This window comes from Theropithecus gelada, chromosome 7a (genome assembly GCF_003255815.1).
Source record: "Theropithecus gelada isolate Dixy chromosome 7a, Tgel_1.0, whole genome shotgun sequence".
NCBI lineage: Eukaryota > Metazoa > Chordata > Mammalia > Primates > Cercopithecidae > Theropithecus > Theropithecus gelada.
This window is the reverse complement of record NC_037674.1, coordinates 18352582-18375126: the sequence shown is the minus strand read 5'-3', so window position 1 is coordinate 18375126 and position 22545 is coordinate 18352582. Positions and strand designations below refer to the sequence as shown.

At 42.1% G+C, this 22545-nt stretch overlaps 1 protein-coding gene and 1 pseudogene across 1 annotated transcript in view; both read left to right on the top strand.

Moving 5' to 3' along the window:
- The window catches only part of UBR1 (ubiquitin protein ligase E3 component n-recognin 1), a 154655-nt gene extending 138764 nt beyond the window's left edge, over positions 1 to 15891 (top strand). The window contains exons 43-47 of the mRNA XM_025390690.1: positions 2135 to 2191; positions 5064 to 5141; positions 10719 to 10889; positions 12811 to 12912; positions 15597 to 15891. Of these exons, the coding sequence (XP_025246475.1) occupies positions 2135 to 2191; positions 5064 to 5141; positions 10719 to 10889; positions 12811 to 12912; positions 15597 to 15738 (550 nt within the window). The 3' untranslated portion in view covers positions 15739 to 15891. The remainder of the gene's footprint in view (positions 1 to 2134; positions 2192 to 5063; positions 5142 to 10718; positions 10890 to 12810; positions 12913 to 15596) is intronic.
- A 5100-nt stretch (positions 15892 to 20991) lies between these two features.
- On the top strand, positions 20992 to 22137 carry LOC112627476 (annotated as a pseudogene).
- The last annotated feature ends 408 nt before the right edge of the window (positions 22138 to 22545 follow it).

The window sequence follows — 22545 nt, the reverse complement described above, 5'->3', positions numbered from 1 at the left end:
TTTGGGATTTCAAGGCAGGTGGATCACCTGAGGTCAGGAGTTTGAGACCAGCCTGGCTAATGTGGTGAAACCCTGTCTCTACTAAAACTACAAAAATTAGCCAGGCGTGGTGGCAGGTACCTGTAATCCCAGCTACTCGGGAGGCTGAGGCAGGAGAATCGCTTGAACCCAGGAGGCGGAGGTTGCAGTGAGCTGAGATCTCACCACTGCACTCCAGCCTGGGTGATAGAGCAAGACTCCGTCTCCAAAAAAAAAAAAGAGAGTGGCCCCAGTTCAGGCTACCTCTCTCTGTCTTGTGGGGCATCTCTGGCGGTGACTGCAGCTCTTGTCTGGCTCCAATTCCCACCAGACAAGCCTACTGCAATTCCAGCATCCACTGGTGTCCCTAGCCTCTGGGCTCCATGATACTGCTGTTTCTTTTTGTTCCTCCAGCCTAGGGTAGTGGTGATCTTTAGTTTGCCTTGCCTTTTTGTCTCATGGTTGACTTCTTAGCCCTTCTGTCACTTTTATTACCAACTCCTGTTAAATTCTCTCTTGTTTAAATACTTAGAATGGTTTCTGTTTTTCTAGTAAGACCTTGGTTGATATAGTCTTTAAAAAATAAATGAAAAAGAGAAGGAAAAATAATTAGACACAACAAAGAAAGAGAAGAAAGAAAGGGAGAAGAAAAGGGGCAAAATGATAAATATAAAAAGCTAAATATAAGGCCAGGCGCAGTGGCTCACACCTATAATCCCAGCACTTTGGGAGGCCTAGGCGGGTGGATCACGAGGTCAGGAGTTTGAGACCAGCCTGGCCAACATAGTGAAACCCCATTTCTACTAAAAATACAAAAAAAAAATTTAGCTGGGCATGGTGGCACACGTGTGTAGTCCCAGCTACTCGAGAGGCTGAGGCAGGAGAATTGCTTGACTCTGGAGGCGAAGGTTGCAGTGAGCCAAGACCACGCCATTGCACTCCAGTCTGGGCAACAGAGGTAGACTCCATCTCAAAAAACAAAAAGGATAAGTATAGAAAGAGGAACATAGGGCCAAGCACAGTGGCTCACACCTGTAATCCCAGCACTTTGGGAGGCCAAGGCAGGGGAATCACCTGAGGTCAAGAGTTCAAGACCAGCCTGGCCAACAAGGTGTGAAACCCTGTCTCTATTTAAAAAAAAGAAATACATAAATTAGCTGGGCGTGGTGGCACATGCCTGTAATTCCAGCTACTTGGGAGACTGAGGCAGGAGAATCGCTTGAACCTGGGAGGTAGAGGTTGCAGTGAGCCGAGATCGTGCCACTGCACTCCAGCCTGGGTGACAGAGCGAGACTCTATCTGAAAAGAAAAGAAAAGAGGAACATAAGCCGCACAGTGGCTCGTATGTACGTAATCTCAGCACTTTGGGAAACCAAGGCAGGCTGATCACCTGAGTTCAGGAGTTTGAGACCAGCCCAGCTAACGTGGTGAAGCCCTGTCTCTACTAAAAAATACTAAAATATTTATTTTAAAAATATAATTTATTTTAAAAATATTTTTAAAATATTAATTTAAAAAATAAAAATACTCTCTACTAAAAATTTAACTGGGCATGGTGGTATGTGCCTGTAGTCCCAGCTACTGAGGAGGCTGAGGCAGGAGAATCACCTGAACCCGGGAGATGGAGATTGCAGTGACTGGAGATCACCATTGCACTCCAGCCTGGGTGACAAGAGCAATACTCCATCTCAAAAAAAAAAGAAAGGGAAATATAGAAAGAAGGGGCAGAAAGAATTGAAGAGAATGGCAAGGCTGGGCACAGTGGCTCACGTCTGTAATCCCAGCACTTTGGGAGTCTGAGGCGGGCAGATCACTTGAGGTCAGGTGTTTGAGACCAGCCTGGCCAACATGGGAAACTTCATCTCTGCTAAAAATACAAAAACTAGCCAGGTGTGGTGGCGGGCGCCAGCTACTTGGGAGGCTGAGGCAGGAGAATTGCTTGAACCTAGGAGGCAGAAGCAGTGAGCCGAGATTGCTGCCACTGCACTCCAGCCTGGGCGAAAGCGTGAGACTCCATCTCAAAAAAAAAAAAAAAAAAGATAACAATGGCTTGTTGACAAATCATGCACCGAAGCTGTGATAATCCATTTGTCTTTTCTCTTGGCTCCACATACAGGTGGTGTGCAGATCCCGCCTTACTAAACTGTTTGAAGCAAAAAAACACCGTGGTCAGGTTGGTTTTACTGCTTAATCCTTTCTCCCTCATCCACAAGTTGTGTTTCCTAAAGTAGTTGGTTTGTTGAGCATGCTTTCTAGTCTGCTTTCTTCATTCTCACTCAGTGCAGTGTTCCTGACTTCTGTTAGGTCTTTGCCAGAAATCAGGTTCTTCCTACAAATATTTTTTTCTTGGAATGACTGTCCTTTTCCTCTTAGATTATTAGAAGCCCGCAGTTCGTCTTGAGAGAATCTTTTTTAAGCTAGCACATGCCTGTCAAAAGGCAAAGGTGGAGGAGGCATCATGGAGCTGCTGGTATATGAACTTCAGAAGGTGGTGGTTTACAGTATTTCTATAAGCCACTTTTGTTTTTGATTTTTTTTTTTTTTTAGGAATAAAACAAGATATACATAGAACTGTATCCTTTTTCCTTCCTATTTATGTCCTTAGAAAGTACCCAAAAAACTTTTCTTTAGCCCTCCTATCTCCCTTAAGTTATGGCTCTAACAAAATCTACCTCTTTCTTAAGTACTAATTTAAATGCCACCTCCTCCATGAAGCCTCCCCTAATATATTCTCTCTCATAAGTGTCCACTTATTTGCACCCAGAATAACTGACCAATAAGAACTGCACGCTTATCTTCTTTGTATCCCCTCCCAGGGCCTGTCTGGTATTGTATACGGTGTCTGGTTTTATTCCCTTGAATCACATCTATAAACAAGTGGAGGAATTGACTCTTGGCTTTAAATACCAACACTAGTACCATTTTCCTGTGGATAAAACAAACATGAAGACAGTATACATTTGCCTTCTTTTCTCATCTTCTGTCACCCTGGAACTCCTTTCACCCCCACTGTGCATGTGCATATGCTGCTTTCACTTGTAGCACATCTTTAGAGATTTAGTGACCAGATTCAGCCCCTGTGCTCAGATGGAGCAGGAGTCACTCATAAGAAAAGATCTTCGAGTAAAGAAACGAGAAGTTTAAGATATGAATACATATTTTTGGACTGTTAATCTCACAAAATTTTTCCTTTATTTCAATTCACTGTATACCTTTTATACATCTGCTATTTACCCAGCATGGTACTGAAATACTCTGGAAAATTTAAAAGAGGTAACATAGCTTTTGGTCATGAGTAATCTATAATCTAGTTATCAACATAAAACTTAAGACATTATAACATAAAGTATAATGATATATGGAATATACCATTAGTGCTATAGAAATTTAAAGAGGAAAAGATTGTTAATGAGGCAAGGTTAGTCTTAGAGATCATTTTTAGCTGAGTATAGAAATAATTATAAAATTTAAGCCAGACAGAGTAGCGTGTACCTGTACTCAGGAGCCTGAGACAGGAGTATTGCTTGAGCCCAGGAGTTCAGGGCAAGCCTGGGCAATAGAGTGAACACTGTCTCTAAAAAAACAATGTCTCTAAAAAAACAAACAAAAAAGTGTCTGGGTTTTTCAAATAAATGTTATGGTTGCACTAAATATAGACAACTGAGTTGAAGATGAAAAGAATTACAGAATTTAAATTGATTGGGGCCAGGTGCCGTGGCTCACACCTGTAATCCCAGCACTTTGGGAGGCCAAGGTGGGCGGATCACCTGAGGTCAGGAGTTCAAGACCAGCCTGACCAATGTGATGAAACCCTGTCTCTACTAAAATACAAAAATTAGCTGGACGTGGTGGCAGGCGCCTGTAATCCTAGCTACTCGGGAGGCTGAGGCATGAGAATCGCTTGAACCCAGGAGGCAGATGTTGCAGTGAGCTGAGATTGCACCATTGCACTCCAGCCTGGGGGACAGAGTGAGACTCTGCCTTCAATAAATAAATAAATAAATTGATTGATTGATTGAGGTTTGAGGAGATAATTTCACATTATTCAGATGATCTTCCCCAATACATGCAAGCAAGGCTTTTATTGTATCTAGTTTGGTGAGAATGAGTAACATTTGCAAGCATGTATTAAGTACTAAGTATATTGTGTTTTACTTCAGCATCTCATTTAGTCCTCACCTGCTCTGTGTGTTTCCTTAATGCTAATATTCATATTTAATTTAACATTTCTTAAATCAATATGAGCCTTTTAATTGATATGTTCATTTAATGTAATGTTTCTCTCCCTCCCTTCCCCAGAACCTGATTTGATGGTGGCCCCATGATTGGAGTATGGTGTATTTTATCCCTAGTTTACAGACAGGGAAATACAGGCTTAGGTTCAAAGACTTGTGAAGTGTCAGGGAATTTAGGATTTGTAACCAGATCTAATTTCAAAGGCTGTGTTCTTAACTACTACTTGATGTTACTTTCCTATACAGTATAGAAATCTAGCTAAAACAGTTTCATCCTAGAAACTAGTGGAAGTTAAGTTTGGAAAGGAATCCAGGTGATGAAAGATTTGGAATTATAGACTGAGAAGTTTGGATTTGATCAGGTTAACAGTGGGAATTAATTTGAATTGCAAGTGTAGATCCTTTCTTTTTTTTTTTTTTTTTTTTGAGACAGAGTCTCGCTCTGTCGCCCAGGCTGGACTGCGGTGGCGTGATCTCGGCTCACTGCAAGCTCCACCTCCCGGGTTCACGCCATTCTCCTGCCTCAGCCTCCCCAGTAGCTGGGACTACAGGCGCCCACCACCATGCCCAGCTAATTTTTTGTATTTTTAGTAGAGATGGGGTTTCACTGTGTTAGCCAGGATGGTCTCGATCTCCTGACCTCGGGATTCGCCCGCCTCAGGCTCCCAAAGTGCTGGGATTACAGGCGTGAGCCACCATGCCCAGGCCCTTTTGTTATTTTTAAGACATTCTTCCTTCTATCACCTTGGGTAGTTTTTGATCTGGGTTTATTTACTCTAAAATAAAATTGCCTTTTAAATTACATTGTAGGTACCCTAGAAAAAGAAATAGTTTGATAGAGCTTCCTGATGACTATAGCTGCCTCCTGAATCAAGCTTCTCATTTCAGGTAAGGAGAATGTGTATATATATATGTGTGTATAATTTTAAATCATTTTCTGAACTTGCAGTTGGTATACGCCATAACTGACACACTTCTTTGTTTTTGTTTGTTTTGGTTTGGGTTTTGTTTGTTTGTTTGTTTGTTTGTTTAGACAGTCTTGCTCTGTTATCCAGGCTGGAGTGCAGTGATTTGACCATAGCTCACTGCAGCCTCAAACTCCTGGGCTCTTCCCACCTCAGCCTCCCAGGTAGTGAAACTACAGGCAGGCACCACCATGCCCTGCTAATGTTTTTGATTTTTCATAGAGACAAGGTTTCGATATGTTGCCCAGGCTGGTCTCGAACTCCTGGGCTCAAGTGATCCTCCTACCCACTGGCCTCCCAAAGTGTTGGGATTACAGACATGAGCCACTGTACCTGGCCACAAACTTCCCTTTTTAACAGTGACCTCTGAGTATCCTTGATAACAGTGGTTGTCAATTTTTTTTAAGTTTAGGGGAAATCATGCAATGAGCCATGATAAAGTGTACAGTTCAGTGGCATTTAGTGTATTCAAAATTTTGTACAATCACCACCTCTTTAGTTTGCAAACTTTTTCGTCACCTTCTACTCACTAATCACTTCCTGTTCCTCTCGTCCCATACCCTATGGTAATCTGTAATCTACTTTCTGTCTCTATGGATTTGCCTATTCTGGATATATTATATGAAAGGAATCATACAATATGTGACCTTTTGTGCCTGGCTTCTTTCACTTAGCATGTTTTTAATATTTATCCAAGTCGTAGCATGTGTCATTACTTTTTTCCTTTTTTGACTAAATAATATTCCATTGTATGTATATAAAAGAGTTTGTTTATTCCTTCCTCCATAGATGGGCATTTAGGTTGTTTCCCCCTTTTGACTGTTACAGATAATGCTACTAAAAAAATACTCATCTACAAGTTTCTTTGTGGACATAAATTTTCATTTCTTTTGGATCTATGCCCAGGAGTGGAATTGCTGAGTCATATGGTAATTTTGTGTTTAACTTTTTGAGGAGCTGCAAACTGTTTTCCACAGTGGTTGCGCCGTTTTATGTCCCAACCAGCAATGTGTGAGGGTGCCTTTTTTCTCACATCCTTGCTGGCCCCGCAGTGAACCACCAGCGAGATCTAAACATACAGCCTCAACTTTTGGAAGACAAGGTCTCCATTGTCTACCCTGACACAAGCAAGCCACACCAGAAAAACAAGCCATCATCCCCATGGCTACCTGCCGTGGCATTGGCGGGGCTAGAGGAAGATAGCCACGACACAAAATGTCAAAACTCACCAAAATTTACCAGCTGCTTCCTTTATTAAGCATTCCCCTGGATGCTGCAAGTATTTCACCAGGCTCCAGCGTTCCAAAATAGTTGCTTCAGGCCGGGCACGGTGGCTCACGCCTGTAATCCCAGCACTTTGGGAGGCCATGGCGGGTAGATCAGTTGAGGTCAGGAATTCAAGGCTAACCTGGCCAACGTGGTGAAACTCTGCCTCTGCTAAAAATACAAAACTTAGCTAGGCGTGGTGGTGTGCACCTGTAATCCCAGCTACTTGGGGGGCTGAGGCATGAGAATCACTTGAACCCAGGAGGCAAAAGTTGCACTTAGCTGAGATCATGCCACTGCACTCCAGTCTGGGCAACAGAGTGAGTGAGACTGTGTCTCAAAAGAAAAAAAAAGTTGCTTCAGGCAGTTCTTGCTGGCTCAACAGTTGTTTGATTAGAGTGACTGATTCCTGGAGCTCCCCCTCTACCTTTTCTATGCTATTACTCCTTAATCTTTTTTTTTTTTTTTCCTCAAGCCACAAGAACCCTTATTAAATAAAATCTTACATGGAAATCCATTAAACAGCAGAACAGGTAATAGCATCCTGACTCAGGTTCAAGCAAGCCTGAAGAGTGGAGTACACCCCCTTGGGCTTTTTTGGCACCATCCCCCCAACCTCTATCAAACCACTCTAAAGCAGTGGTTCCCAAACTTTTTTTTTCTTTTTCACGCCTTTCACTGATCATTTCAAGTGGAAAAAGAATTGGATGATAACAAAGACTGGTGAAAACAAAATACGTTAACAATATACAGGTACTCATTATTAACGCTGTGTGTGAGTTACCTATTAGTTACCTCTATAAGAGAGCATAAGCCTATGTCTACATGATAAAATAATATCCTGTAGCTTAAACATAATTTTGTATCTTATTATGCTTACCTTGCCATAATATGTTGTAAGTTATTTGAGTAGCATGAATCCTGACCACCACCAGTGAGATACCACCGAATGGAGGAATTATATTCACATCTACTTTCACCATTGGGGTGTGAATACTTCATATTTGAATCATAATGCATTGACTTAGTATTTGAAAATACTAAGTCAAAACTTCTGTTGATGTAACTATATATTCTAGATACTCAGGAGGCATCATATCACCTCCCATAGCAAACCACATTGATAATGATGACATGAAACAAGTAGTAACTTGTAATTAAAAGACAAGAATCTTGGTAGCCTGAAAAACAAAGCCTATTCAAGACTTCATTGATTTACTAGTAAGTAATCATCCTTTTTCCAAATTTCAAGAATTCCGAAGCTCCTTTAAGAGTTTTGTAATGTTACTAAGCATTATGCAGCAGCCAGACTTTTTAGTAAAATACTTAAATTAATTCAAGATCTCAGTAAATACACATAACTCTTATATTTTGTTTTAAGGATACCAGTTAGTAGCCATAATTAACTGCTTTCATGTAGTAGTCCTTACTCATATGTAAAATAACTTGCTGTCATTTGAAGGAACCAAAAAAAAAAGGAGTTCAGTTTAAATTTGTTTTGTTTTGTTTTTGAGACAGTCTCGCTCTGTACAGGCTGGAGTGCAGTGGCATGATATCAGCTCATTCTGACCTCCGCCTTCTGGGTTCAAGCAATTCTCTGCCTCAGCCTCCCAAGTAGCTGGGATTACAGGCACCTGCCACCACTCCTGGCTAGTTTTTGTATTTTTAGTAGAGACAGGGTTTCACCATCTTGACCAGGCTGGTCTTGAACTCCTGACCTCGTTATCTACCTGCTTTGGCCTCTCAAAGTGCTGGGATTACAGGCGTGAGCCACCACGCCTGGCCAGTTTAAGGTTATTTGGAGGCCAGGCACAGTGGCTTATGCCTGTAATTCCAACATTTTGGGAAGCCGAGGCAGGTGGATCACTTAAGACCAAGAGTTCGAGACCAGCCTGGCCAACATGGCAAAATGCTGTCTCTACTAAAAGTACAAAAAAAATTAGCCAGGTATGTTGGCGCATGCCTGTAGTTGCAGCTACTCAGGAGGGTGAGGCACGAGAATCACTTCAACCTGCAGGCGCGGGTTGCAGTGAGCTGAGATCACCCCACTGCACTTCAGCCTGGGCAACAGTTCAGCCTGGGCAACAGAGTAAGATTCTGTCTCAAAAAAAAAGATCATTTGAGGTCTTAAAGAGCCCCTCTTTGACTCGCTCTGAGAATCACTGCCCTGCAGAATGACTCAGGAAATTCTCTTTTCTAGTTAAAACTATTGTTTTAAGCCATGAAGTTGGGGAAGTTAACTGTCCCAATAGGGTCTTGAGTCACACCCTAGCCACTGTTACAGGATAAAATTGACCTTCCTGTACTAGCTCCCTTTCTAGTCAATCATCTAAAGGAATGGTTGGGTCACTTTACCTTTCAGCCCTCAAACAGTTAGCTAATTAATTTCAAAGATTGCATCCATCTCTAAATTCAGTAATTCTAATCTTGGGCTACATTGCTACCACAAAAGCCTGGTGAATAGATACTACCTTCCAGGCATTAAGAATATCAGGTTGGCCGAGTACAGTGGCTCATGCCTGTAACCCCAGCACTTTAGGAGGCTGAGGTGGGTGAATCACTTGAACTCAGGAGTTCAAGACCAGCCTGGGCAACATGGCAAGACCCCATCTCTACAAAAAAATAAAAAATAATTAGCTAGACTTGGTGGCATGTGCCTGTAGTCTCAGCTACTCGGGATGCTGAGGAGGGAAGATCAGTTGAACCAAGGAGGTTGAGGGAGCAGTGAGCCGTGACTGTGCGACTGCACTCCAGCCTGGGTGACAGAGCCAGACCCTGTCTCAGAAAAAAAAAAAAGAATATCAAGCTGTTGGCTCCTAGGAGGATCTGAGGAGAGTGTTGGTCTTTATTAATCACAGTGAGGATCCTTCTGGATGATATTACTACTTACAGATTTCACATAAGAATGAAGATCAGTCCTATGATCTCTTCCAGTTTTATTGTCACCACCAATTTCCATAAGATGGAGCCATCCCTAGTGGCTGCTCAGTGATATGCTTTAGGCTCCCTCCCCGCCTTTCCTCTGTAGGATGGCTAATGACTCAGACTCAGCCATCCTGTGTTAAAGATGAAAGATGTTGGCTTTATCCAAAAAGGGCTATAACTATGTTCTGGAGAAACCTCCTGGAAGTGAAAATAGTCCTCTCATCCTATGCACAGAGTCCCTCTGCTCCTGTGCAGACAGAGGTGGGGCTTTGTTTGTTTTGGGTTTTTTGTTTGTTTGTGTGTTTTAATCCTGTCTGAGAAACGGGGGATCAGAAAAAGAGCTGTCAGTACCCTATTGGAGATTCTGTCTGATGTTCTTTATTCTGACCCCAGTGTGGGGCTGGTTGGATTTCTCCTTTGGTTGCATTTATCTTCTACTTCCCAAATTAAGGAATTTTATATTTCCCATTGTGTTCAATGTACAGCATAGATGGGAGGAGCATGGGAAACTCCTTTTTAAAAGATAATCGTTATCCCCCTTGGTGGGGCTTTGTAGCACACCTCCAGCATAGTATGTAAAATGGTCTCATAAAACACTGGTTGACTCAAGCAAGTCAACACTATCACTTTTTTCTTCCTAAGACTGTGATTCCCAGATGGAAGAGTGGGCCAACTCAAAGGCTATAGTCTCTCATTTCAGTCTCAGCTACTCAGGACGCTGAGGCAGGAGAATTGCTTGAACCGGGGAGGTGGAGTTTGCAGTGAGCCGAGATCATACCACGGCACTCTAACCTGGGTGACAGAGCAAGACTCCGTCTCAAAAAAAAAGAAAAAAAGAAATGGGGGGGATGTGTTTGGGCCCTTACTGTAAAATGTAATTTTTTTTCTTTTAAACGATTGCATACTTACAAGGTCATATCCCTTCAACATTGAAGACACAAGCTTGACTAACCCAATAGAGAGGAGGCAGGTAACTGTAACTTGGGCATGTCAGATGAAGACTGGAGTCTATCAGTGAATCTCAATCACAAGGCATATATTCAACCACCATACTTTATGAGAATTATCAGCACACCGTTTATGTAATATAGATTTTCTTACTATGGATTAATTGGAAGATTTTCCATGAAGCCCTTTTAGGGGACATACTAAAGAGGAATTAGCTAATTCAGTGTTTCCTTGTGTTTTAAGAGCTTCCTTTGCTAGAAAGGGGTCAGTGATGAAAACATGCTTGATTGCTAACAGGATATATGGTACTTGTTTTGTTTTGTTTTTCCACCATTTTCTAAATGTTTTCTTCCCTTTTGAGGTGCCCACGGTCTGCAGATGATGAGCGAAAGCATCCTGTCCTCTGTCTTTTCTGTGGGGCTATACTATGTTCTCAGAACATTTGCTGCCAAGAAATTGTGAACGGGGAAGAGGTTGGAGCTTGCATTTTTCACGCACTTCACTGTGGAGCCGGAGTCTGCATTTTCCTAAAGTGAGTAGTGAGTGTTCTGGAAGCTTTGTGATGAACTTAAGGAATCTGGATCCAATCTGGGGGTCACTATTGGGACAGTGTGTTGATAGCAAATAATCAGAAGTTAGAGTATTAACCTGTTACTGACGTGAAATTACATTTGAGAAGATACTGTGAAAAAAGAACAGGTTTCTGTTAACATTTCCATTATTTATGGAAAATCTTAAATACGATAGAGTTTGTATTAATTGCTCTGGTATTATATAATACTCAGGTATAATGAAAGAACTTCGAGTCCTAAAACTTATATTTAAAATGTAATCTTCCTGGAAGATGAGTTCTTTAAAATAAATAAAAATAAATAAAAGGTACATGTAGGCCAGGCACAGTGACCTATACCTATAATCCCAGCACTTTGGGAGGCTGAGGCAAGAGAATCACTTGAGGTCAGTAGTTCAAGGTCAGCCTGGGCAACATGACGAGGCTCCATCTCTATAAAAAATTAGCCAGGCATGGTAGCACATGGCTGTTTTCCCAGCTACTTGAGAGGCTGAGGTGGATGGGCTGCTTGAGTCTGGGAGTTCAAGACTGCAGAAAGCCATGATCGTGCCATTGCATTCTAGCCTGGGCAACAGAGTGAGATTCTCTATCAAAAAAAAAAGTCCATGTAAATTGTTAACTTTGGTTTGTCCTGTGATATCCTTATTTCATCTATTAACCCACCATTTCTCCTAGTCTTTCAGCAAAAGATTGAGGATAGAAAAATAGTCACTTATGGCCGGGCACGGTGGCTCACGCCAGTAATCCCAACACTTTGGGAGGCCCGAGGCAGGCAGATCACAAGGTCAAGAGTTCAGGACCAGCCTGGCCAACATGGTGAAACTCCGTGTCTACTAAGAATACAAACATTAGCTGGGCATGGTGGCGGGCTCCTGTAGTCCCAGCTACTCAGAAGGCTGAGGCAGGAGAATCACTTGAACCTGGGAGGCGGAGGTTGCAATGATCAGAGATCACGCCACTGCACTCCAGCCTGGGCGATAGAGCGAGACTCCGTCTGGAAAAAAAAAAATAGAGAAAAAAGAAAAATAGTCACTTATATATATGAAAGAAGAGTTTAAGTTGCCTGCAGAGAAATAAAATTCAAAGTGGATATATATCCTTTTTCTTTCCACTCTCCTCATGTAACACAGTTTCCATTACATAAACCCAAATGTCTTTCTAACTGTGAAATATGTAATCATTACTCATAGGCATCTTTTGAACCAAGGGGAAAGAATGTATGGAAGCCAAACCTAAACACCTATTTTTAGGGAACCCACAGCAAGTAAACCCACTACCTTAGCCCAGCTGTTTATTTTATAATTTCTCTGTAAAGTACTTGCCCCTGTACATGTGTACGCAAGCCTTTTTTATGTCTGTTTCCCAAGAGACATAAAAGTCCCAGGTGCCTTCAGGGTGGCAGTGGCTCTTTGTACCTGCAGTGTTTCAGGTGAGCTCTAGCCAGAAAAGCTGGTATACTTCCCTAGTTGATATTCTGTCTGACTTGAGGTTATCAGACTAGGAGATGTGATTCTGTTCTTCTGTGAGGTTCCCCCTGTCCAGGTTGTGTCAGAAATCAGAATAGAAACAACCCCAGCCACCATTTTCCAAGGTGTCTGTGGCTGAAGTAGGACAGCTTCCTCCCTTCAACAGATTCCGTCAGTGTCACTGATCTCATTTCACCAAATCCACTGCTCCTTTTCTATAGCTTCAACAGAAACACCAATATGTGTTCTCGTTTATTTAGACAAAACATAATTTAGTCTATTTGTCTGTTTATATTGTCTGTATACTGAATTTCTAACAGATATTGGCCATATCTTTTCTCTAGATTAGCATTGATGCAGTGCCTATCATTTGCACACATACACTTAACCACATTCCTGTTGGTTTTCTCTTTCAGAATCAGAGAGTGCCGAGTGGTCCTGGTTGAAGGTAAAGCCAGAGGCTGTGCCTATCCAGCTCCTTACTTGGATGAATATGGAGAAACAGACCCTGGCCTGAAGTAAGATTTTTTTTATAATAGGAAGGTTTCAGTAAGTTCTCTTTTATATTGTTTGTTTTCTATTTCAGTCATATTATTGTATGTAAACGGTGATAGTTCTTTAATCACAAAAGGTAATTGAGGCCGGACACTTGGCTTATACCTGTATTCCCAGCACTTTGGGAGGCTGAAGCAGGCAGATCATTTGCGGCCAGGAGTTTGAGACCAGCCTGGCCAACATGGTGAAAACTCGTTGCTACTAAAAATACAAAAATTAGCCAGGCATGGTGGTGTGCGCCTGTACTCCCAGCTACTCGGTAGGCTGAGGTAGGAGAATCACTTGAACCCAGGAGGTTGCAGTGAGCCAAGATCGCCCACTGCACTCCAGCCTGGGCGACAGAGGGAGATTCTGTCTCAAAAAAAAAAGTAATTGAGAGCTACCTTTTACTTTTATTTTTTATTTATATATTTATTTTGGGAGGCAGAGTCTCCTCTGTCACCCAGGCTGGAGTGCAGTGGCACTATCTCGGCTCACTGCAACCTCTGCCTCCCAGGTTCAAGTGAATCTCCTGCCTCAGCCTTCTGAGTAGCTGGGACTACAAGGCACATGCCACCATGCCCGGCTAATTTTTGTATTTTTAGTTGAGACGGGGTTTCACCATCTTGGCCAGGCTGGTCTGGAATTCTGACCTCGAGTGATCCACCCACCACAGCCTCCCAAAGTGCATGAGCCACTGCACCCAGCCAAGAGCTATTTTTTAAATGGCTTCAAATTTTAAATATTAAATATGATGCCAATCTTTAGCACATAATTTTCAACAACTGTGTGCTTCTCCAAAATTTGAAGGTAGTATTTCTCCAAAATTTTTAAAGGCCCCAGCCATCCTAATGTTTCAGTGTTCTAGTATTTGTAATCAACCTTTCTTCAGAATTGCTTGAAAGGATTGACACTGATAGTATATATTTGTAGTGTCCAGTGATGAAGTTTGGTTTAGAGATATTGTTTCCATTGCAATACTTGAAACTTTTTTTTTTTTGAGACAGTCTCTCACTCTGTCACTCAGGCTGGATCTTGGCTCACTGCAACCTTTTACCTCCAGGGTTCAAGTGATTCTCCTGCCTCAGCCTCCCAAGTAGCTGGTACTACAGGCATGCACCACCATACCTGGCTAAATTTTTTTTGTATTTTCAGTAGAGATGGGGTTTCACTATGTTGGCCAGACTGGTCTCAAACTCCTGACCTCAGGTGATCCAGATGCCCACCTTGGCCTCCCAAAGTGCTGGGATTACAGGCATGAGCCACCCTACCCAACTGAGACTTTTTATTAGCCAGCTATATCAGCCTTCTTTCCTTCTGAGCATTAGCAAAAGATTTATAATCCTGAACTTTTCTGTATCCTTCCCTGGTGGTAGGAACTGGGGTCCTACTGATGGCTTATGAAAATGAGGTGACTGACAGTGATCTCAAAAGTACATATAGATAAAGATTAGACCTCCTTACAATAAACTCTTTTTGGTTCACTGAAATTTTGTTCCTTTGAAATATTGCTCAGAAAGAATAGGCTTAATAGATGGGGCTTGGGACCTTGGATCATACAGAGCTTTGTTTCTATTGGGATGACATTTGACCTGTCTTTGGTTTAGGGAGAAAAGCAGAGTGGTGAAAGTAGTTAATGACTGAGGATAGTCTTAGTTGTTCCACAAGGGTACAAAGCAGAGTTTTAAAATTAATTTGGCAGTTTAAAAATCCCCAACCAGGCGGCCGCAGTGACTCACACCTGTAATCCCAGCACTTTGGGAGGCCGAGGCGGGCGGATCACGAGGTCAGGAGTTCGAGACTAGTTTGGCCAACATGGTGAAACCTCGTCTCTACTAAAAATACAAAAAAATTAGCCAGGCGCTGTGGCGGGCACCTGTAATCCCAGCTACTCTGGAGGCTGAGGCAGGAGAATTGCTTGAAACCGGAAGGCAAAGGTTGCAGTGAGCCGTGATCATACCACGGCACTCCAGCCTGGGCAAAAAGAGCGAAACTCCGTCTCAAAAAAAAAAAAAAAATCCCAACCAGCTGAGACACTTGAATGTCTAAAGGAATTAGGATCTCACAGTTCTCCATTACTGGCAACAGCCAGACTTAAATCATTTTGGATTAACTGTTATACAGTGTTAAAAACTGTGCAACTCTAGAATTGAAGTATAATTATTTTATTAAATTATTTGCTAGTTATTTGCTAATAGCCAGCCAGTTTGTCATATCATAAGGACAGTTACAACCAAACATCTCTGAGTAGCAAAATATAATTTTAGGGCCTAGTGTTATATGTCAGACCTAACCTCTACTGTGCAAAGATCATAAATTGAAGCTAGATAACAATATGAAGCCAAAAAGCTATTCAAGCTAACCACCAAAAAAGAATAGTGCTGCTTCAAGTTATAAACCTCACTGACCATTTAAGTGAGGTCCCATAATGCCATAGTATACCTGACCTATTTTATGAATAGTCAAGGAGTATATTTCTGCTTTATTAGCTAAGTAGCCTGTCAAGTTCTTAGTGATCAATGGTGAAGGGAAAATATCCCTTTTTAAGCCCTGTGCTGGTGAGTCCTCCCAGCTCCAGGAACATCTCAAGAGTACATACTAATTTAGACAATAAAGATGTGGCAATTACTAGATTCAAACTTACATGTTTTTTCTTTTTTCCCTAAAGGAGGGGCAACCCCCTTCATTTATCTCATGAGCGGTATCGGAAGCTCCATTTGGTCTGGCAACAACACTGCATTATAGAAGAGATTGCTAGGAGCCAAGAGACTAATCAGATGCTATTTGGATTCAACTGGCAGTTACTGTGAGCTCCAACTCTGCCTCAAGACAATCACAAATGACGACCAGTAATAAAGGCTGATTCAGAATTATGGAAAACTTTCTGAGGGCTGGGGAAGTATTGGAGGGTCTTTTGCTCCACGTCCAGATTCACTTACATCAATAAAGTATTTCTTAATGGAGTATTGCTTTCAGTTAGCAAACATATGCTTCACAGGAAAAAAGGACGTAGATGAATCTGTTTTATGTGCTGGTATTTCCAGAGAATTTATTCCCCTTCATAATTTGTCTCATTTCATTTTATTTCATCCACTTGGTAGATGAAGTCACGTCAAACAGTTGTGGACATTTTTATATGTTGGTTAACTCTTCTGCAATTTTGTATTTGGTGTTTTCCCCGCAAGTTTAGTTCAGCTGACATTGGATCACTGACAAGATTCTAATAATCTGTGATAGTCTTCCTTGCAGCTAAAGAAGAATTGGGCCGGGCGCGGTGGCTCAAGCCTGTAATCCCAGCACTTTGGGAGGCCAAGACGGGCGGATCACGAGGTCAGGAGATCGAGACCATCCTGGCTAACATGGTGAAACCCCGTCTCTATTAAGAAATACAAAAAACTAGCCGGGCGAGGTGGCGGGCGTCTGTAGTCCCAGCTACTCGGGAGGCTGAGGCCGGAGAATGGTGTGAACCCGGGAGGCGGAGCTTGCAGTGAGCTGAGATCCGGCCACTGCACTCCAGCCCGGGCGACAGAGCGAGACTCCGTCTCAAAAAAAAAAAAAAAAAAAAAAAAAAGAAGAATTGCAGAAACCATGCAATATACTTGAATTGAGAAAGATTCCAAATATAAATTTTTTTTTATTTCTCTTTTAAGGAAATACCCCTAATGTGCCACCTGCTGCTATCACCACAAATTAAACTCAGTCTCGATGTGGACAGGATGATTTCTGCCAATGTGGAAAAGATTTTTTCTCACTGTAGACCTCAAGAAAAGTTAGGGTAATGTATTTATTATTCATTCCTGATGGTACAAAGAGCTTGCAGTTCTGCATCTCTGACTACCAGTAGCTTTGTTGAGTTTTGAAATAATACTTAACATTTTCCAAAGGCAGATCTCGTTCTGCAAGGAGATTGTGGTACCATCCTATTTGACTCTCAGAAACCTCTTGTTATTCTGATGTAAACTATTTGTAGAATGAGGATAAGAAAATTCTCCCAATGAGTGGATCATGACATGAGTGGATCATGACAACTGTAAATTAGAACAATCGGATTTAAGCCAATTCCACAATCTTCTATATCTTTGTAAAAGACAAATCCTTGATGTTGTCTGTGTGCAACCTTTTCATAAACTCTGGTTTTATGACTAGTACAAACCACCAAAAAGCCGTATGATCAATGGTCTGTGTCCTGTTATAACATGCTGTGGTTGAGCCATCTTGTTTATAAATAGTAGAGCTCTCCTGAATTTGTGCATAGACTTCTTGATTCCTGGCTTTTATTTTTTGTATCAAGAAATTGTGATATAAAGCAGCAGACAAAAGATAAATGGAAACCTTCCATTTTAACTTATGTTGTTTCTGGGGTAATGTTAGAACCTTGAAAGATGCATTCAAAGACTGTATCTTATTTTGCCCTTGGCTACTAGTGTCTCACACACATGTGTGAATGTTTTCTTACCTTCTGTTTGCTCAGCAAAGGCAGGCAAGTAAAAATATATTTGCTAAGTGATTCATGATGCACATTTGGGGCTAGATTTTTCTGGTCCTTTTATATAAAGAAAAGTGGATTTTGCAGTAAGGGATTGGCCTGAGCAGGCATCAGAATCACAATCATGATTTTCTACTTGAATAATTACAATTCAGAAGGTATCCGGATAAATAGATACATCTGTAGTGAACAATTTGTAAAAGTAACAGGTAAGGATCAGGAAATACACTATTCAGTTTGTCAGATTTGCCAGAATGATTAAAGTATTTGAACATTTGTGTTTGTTATGTAATTGTATTGAGTGGATTGTTTGGGAAATCTTGGCTAGAATAGGAAACAGAAGATGCTGACTTCTACCCTAATAGATGGGCCCCAATTCAGCAAAGATAAATGGACTTTCTTTTAGTCCTTTTTATATTAACTTAATCAATTCTGGAGTTAGGCTCTCAAGAGGACAGAGGGACTATCTGGCAATGGCCAGCCAGACCTTTACTGCCAAAGAACCCATTTCATATTACGTTCCACTGATTGCGATTGATTCAGACTTTTGCACTGTAGGTGAGCATATGTCTCAGTGCTGCCCCAAGCCCCAGGGATTTCTCATTATGTTCAAATGTCCTAGTGATTTACCTTAATCATTGCAAACAATTATGGTTATGAAGTTTACTTACAAACAAGCAACTGAGTCACTTTATTTTCTTTAGTGTAGTATGTGAAGGCACTGGTTCAACAGGATGGCTCCAGAACTGTGTTTTTCTAATGTTTGGTGAGGGGCTAGTGAGAGTTTTAATGATATGGTGAAGAAAAATATATCTGTATAATTAATTTATTATATTGGTGTATGGGCTGTGAGTTCACCTTTTAGTGGTCATTTGTCATTTCATAACAACTATGCATTTTGGTTCACTGTGATGATGATCTATATTTAGTGACTGCAACATGTTTATACCACTGATTCAAATTCCATCCATGATGAAGTTATACAAATAATGCATATATTGATAACTTTTATTGCAAAAATGTAAATTTAAAACTTGTATAATGTTCTTGTGCTTTTTAAAATAAAATATATGTGTATATTTAAAAAGAAAAAAAAAAGGGACTTCTCATGTTTGGGGATTTGGGTTTGAAGTATAAAAATCTGTGCCTAGGAAGACTCTCCAGTCGAAACCTTTGTCAGCCCAGGCAAATGTCTTAAAAGACATAGGTGTTTAGTATATATGGGTCTCCAAACTTTTTTAGCCATATACTCCATCAATAAATAGTTTTTAAGCTTGCATGCCAAATAGAATATAAACACATACACATATTTTATATTCTATATGCAGTGCTTTACTAATACATGCAAATTATAAAACATAGCTTTAAAAAGGAGATTTAAAAATCAGTTAAAAATAGAAATAGATATTTAAATATCTTCCAATCCAGTCTGCGTCCTTTTGGGTATGCACACTCTGATATGAAGACAGCTGTCTAGAGCAGCAGTAGCCAGAAGAGTTTTGCAGTAATAGAAATGTTCTGGCCGGACGCGGTGGCTCACGCCTGTAATCGCAGCACTTTGGGAGGCCAAGGCAGGCAGATCACGAGGTCTGGAGATCGAGACCATCCTGGCTAACATGGTGGAACCCCATCTCTACTAAAAGTACAAAAAATTAGCCAGGTGTGGTGGTGGGCGTCTGTAGTCCCGGCTACTCGGGAGGCTGAGGCAGGAGAATGGTGTGAACCCAGGAGGCAGAGCTTGCAGTGAGCCAAGATCATGCCATTGCACTGCAGCCTGGGTGACAGAACGAGACTCCGTCTCAACAAAAAAAAAAGAAATGTTCTGTGTGTATTTACCATACGGAATGGCAGTCACCATTCTCATGTGGCTATTGAACACTTGAGATGTGGCTAGTGCAACTGAGGGCCTGAATTTTTAATTTTTAGTTAATTTAAATGTAGTCATGTGTGGCTGGTGGCTACCATATTGGGCAGCATGTATCTAGTGTGATGGTCCTCAGACTTAACTGTGCATTAAAGTCACCTAGAGAGAGTTAACAAAATCCAAATGCCTGGTTCTCACCCTCGATCTGGAATCAGTCTTCTGGGATTGAGCCTTAAAATAAGCAGGGTGGTTTTCTTCCATTTCTGAGCCATGACTCTTCACTAAAATGAAGAGGTTGCTTTCTTTTTAGCTTGGTGATTTTCAGACTAAGTGCCAAAGATTCTGAGAAACGTAGGCCCGAGAGGGGAAAGAATGCCAAAGCTGGATAGTTGTGATTTTTCATTTTGAGTTTCTGTATAAGCTTTCATTTGAGAAAAAGGTACCTGGAATTTTTTTAAAATTAGAAGCAGTTGCTTTAGTTTTAAGCTTTAAAATATTCTATGAGGGGGCCGGGCACGGTGACTCACGCCTGTAATCCCAGCACTTTGGGAGGCCGAGGCGGGTGGATCACAAAGTCAAGAGATTGAGACGGTCCTGGCTAACACAGTGAAACCCCGTCTCTACCAAAAATACAAAAATTAGCTGGGCATGGTGGCGTGCACCTGTAATCCCAGCTACTCAGGAGGCTGAGGTGGGAGAGTCACTTGAACCTGGGAGGTGGAGGTTGCGGTGAGCCGAGATCGCGCCCCTGCACTCCAACCTGGCGACAGAGTGAGACTCCATCTCAAAAAAAAAAAAAAAAAATTATATGAGGGGCAACACTGAAGGCAAAGAAGGGTTTTTGTTTGTTTTTTGTTTTGAGTGGGAGTCTCGCTCTGTCACCCAGATCAGTCAAGTGAAATTTGGGGAAAAAGTAGAAATGAAGACTAAGAAGGAATACAAAAATGAAAAGTTACCAATGGAATGCACAGTAAGGAAAAGCTGGAAAGACCTGGGCATTGTGGCACACCTGTAGTCCCAGCTACTTGGGAAGCAGAGGTGGGAAGATCCCTTGAGAAGAAGGTCAAGGTTGCAGTGAGCTGACATCATGCCACTGCCCTCCAGCCTGTATGACAGAGTGACACCCTGACTTAAAAAAAAAAAAAAAATGCAGGGGACAGGGGAGGAGGAAAAAAGGATTTAGGATAAAGAAGATTTGATATATATTAATTGAAGTCCCTGAAGAAAGAAAAAGCAATGGAACAGAACACAAATGGAAACTATAATTAGGTAAAAATTTCTTGGGGGAAAAAGGAAAAACTTGAATACATGTTGAAAGAGAACATTGTAAAAACCCAGAAGAGTCAACACCAAAGGATCTTCACATCCAGACAAACTGTCCGAGTATAAAATCCACCCAGACAGTTCAGAGCATGCTAACACTCAGGGAATATTTTTTCCCATGAGCCTTTCCTGAGAAATTTACCAGTGAGCCAGCTTCAGACAATCGTAAATGATTATAGAAGCCTTGGCATAAGGTCTGGGGGTGAGTGTTGCGTATGTTTAATTGTACAGATGGGGGGATGAGAGACAAAATTGGATGCTCTAATGATGTAGAATTATTACAACTAACAAAAAATAGGAGAAAAAGGGCAAGTGGGTAGAAAGTTAAATAAGCTCACTGATTACATCAGTGGTTTTAGCCAGAATTAAAAAGGTATCAAGCAGAAACCCGCATCCAGGAACAAAGCCCTTTGCACCTCCCTCAGAATGAATGGAGACCAGAGATCAGATGTTTATGTCCAAGAAAAGCAGGATTTCGTTCAGTGCTTCTCCCAGATTGTTAGGGTGCTGACTGAGGACGAGATGGGGCACCCAGAGACAGGAGATGCTATCACCCAGCTCAAGGAGGTCCTGTAGTACAATGCCATTGGAGGCAAGTATCACTGGGCTTTGACAGTGCTAGTAGCATTCCGGGAGCTGGTGGAGCTGAGGAAACAGGATGCTGAGAGTCTCCAGCGGGCCCTGACTGTGGGCTGGTGTGTGGAACTGCTGCAAGCTTTCTTCCTGGTGGCAGATGACATCACGGATTCATCCCTCACCGCTGGGGACAGATCTGCTAGTTACAGAAGCCGGGCGTGGGTTTGGATGCCATCAGTGATGCTATGCTTCTGGAAGGGAAGCATGTATGTACCACCTGCTGAAGCTCTGTTGCCGGGAGCAGCCCTATTACCTGAACCTGATCCAGCTCTTCTTGCAGTGTTTCTATCAGACTGAGATTGGACAGTCCCTGGACCTCATCACAGCCCCCCAGGGCAATGCAGATCTTGGCAGATTCAGTGAAAAGAGGTGCAAATCTAGTGTCAAGTACAAGGCAGCTTTCTACTCCTTCTGCCTTCCTGTAGCTGCAGCCATGTACATGGCAGGCATTGATGGTGAGAAGGAGCACACCAATGCCAAGAAGATCCTGCTGGAGATGGGAGAGGGAGAGTTCTTTCAGATTCAGGATGATTACCTTGACCTCTTTTGGGGACCCCAGTGTGACCGGCAAAGTTGGCACTGACAAACAGGACAACAAATGCAGCTGACTGGTGGTTCAGTGTCTGCAACGGGCCACTCCGGAACAGTAGCAGATCCTGAAGGAGAACTACGGGCAGAAGGAGGCCGAGAAGGTGGCCCCGGTGAAGACTGTATGAGGAGCCGGACCTGCCGGCCGTGTTCTTGCAATACTAGGAAGACAGTTACAGCCACATTATGGGTCTCACTGAACAGGACGCAGTGCCCCTGCCCCCAGTCATCTTTCTAGGGCTGACGTGCAACATCTACAAGCGGAAAAGTGACCTAGAGACTGCAAGGGCGGGGAGAGGAGGCCCTCAATAAATAAATTATTGTGTAACCTTAAAAAAATAAAAATTAAAAATAAATAAATAAGGTATCACTTGAAGGTGACAAATCAAGAAATAAAAACAAGTGGCCTGGCACGGTGGCTCACGCCTGTAATCCCAGCACTTTGGGAGGCCAAGGTGGGTCAGGAGATCGAGACCATCCTGGCTAACACGGTGAAACCCCGTCTCTACTAAAAAATACAAAAAATTAGCTGGGCGTGGTGGCGGGCACCTGTAGTCCCAGCTACTTGGGAGGCTGAGGCAGGAGAATGGCGTGAACCCAGGAGGCGGAGCTTGCAGTGAGCCAAGATTGCACCACTGCACTCTAGCCTGGGTGACAGAGCGAGACTCCGTCTCAAAAAAAAAAAAAAAAAATACAAACAAGTACACACATTGACACTAG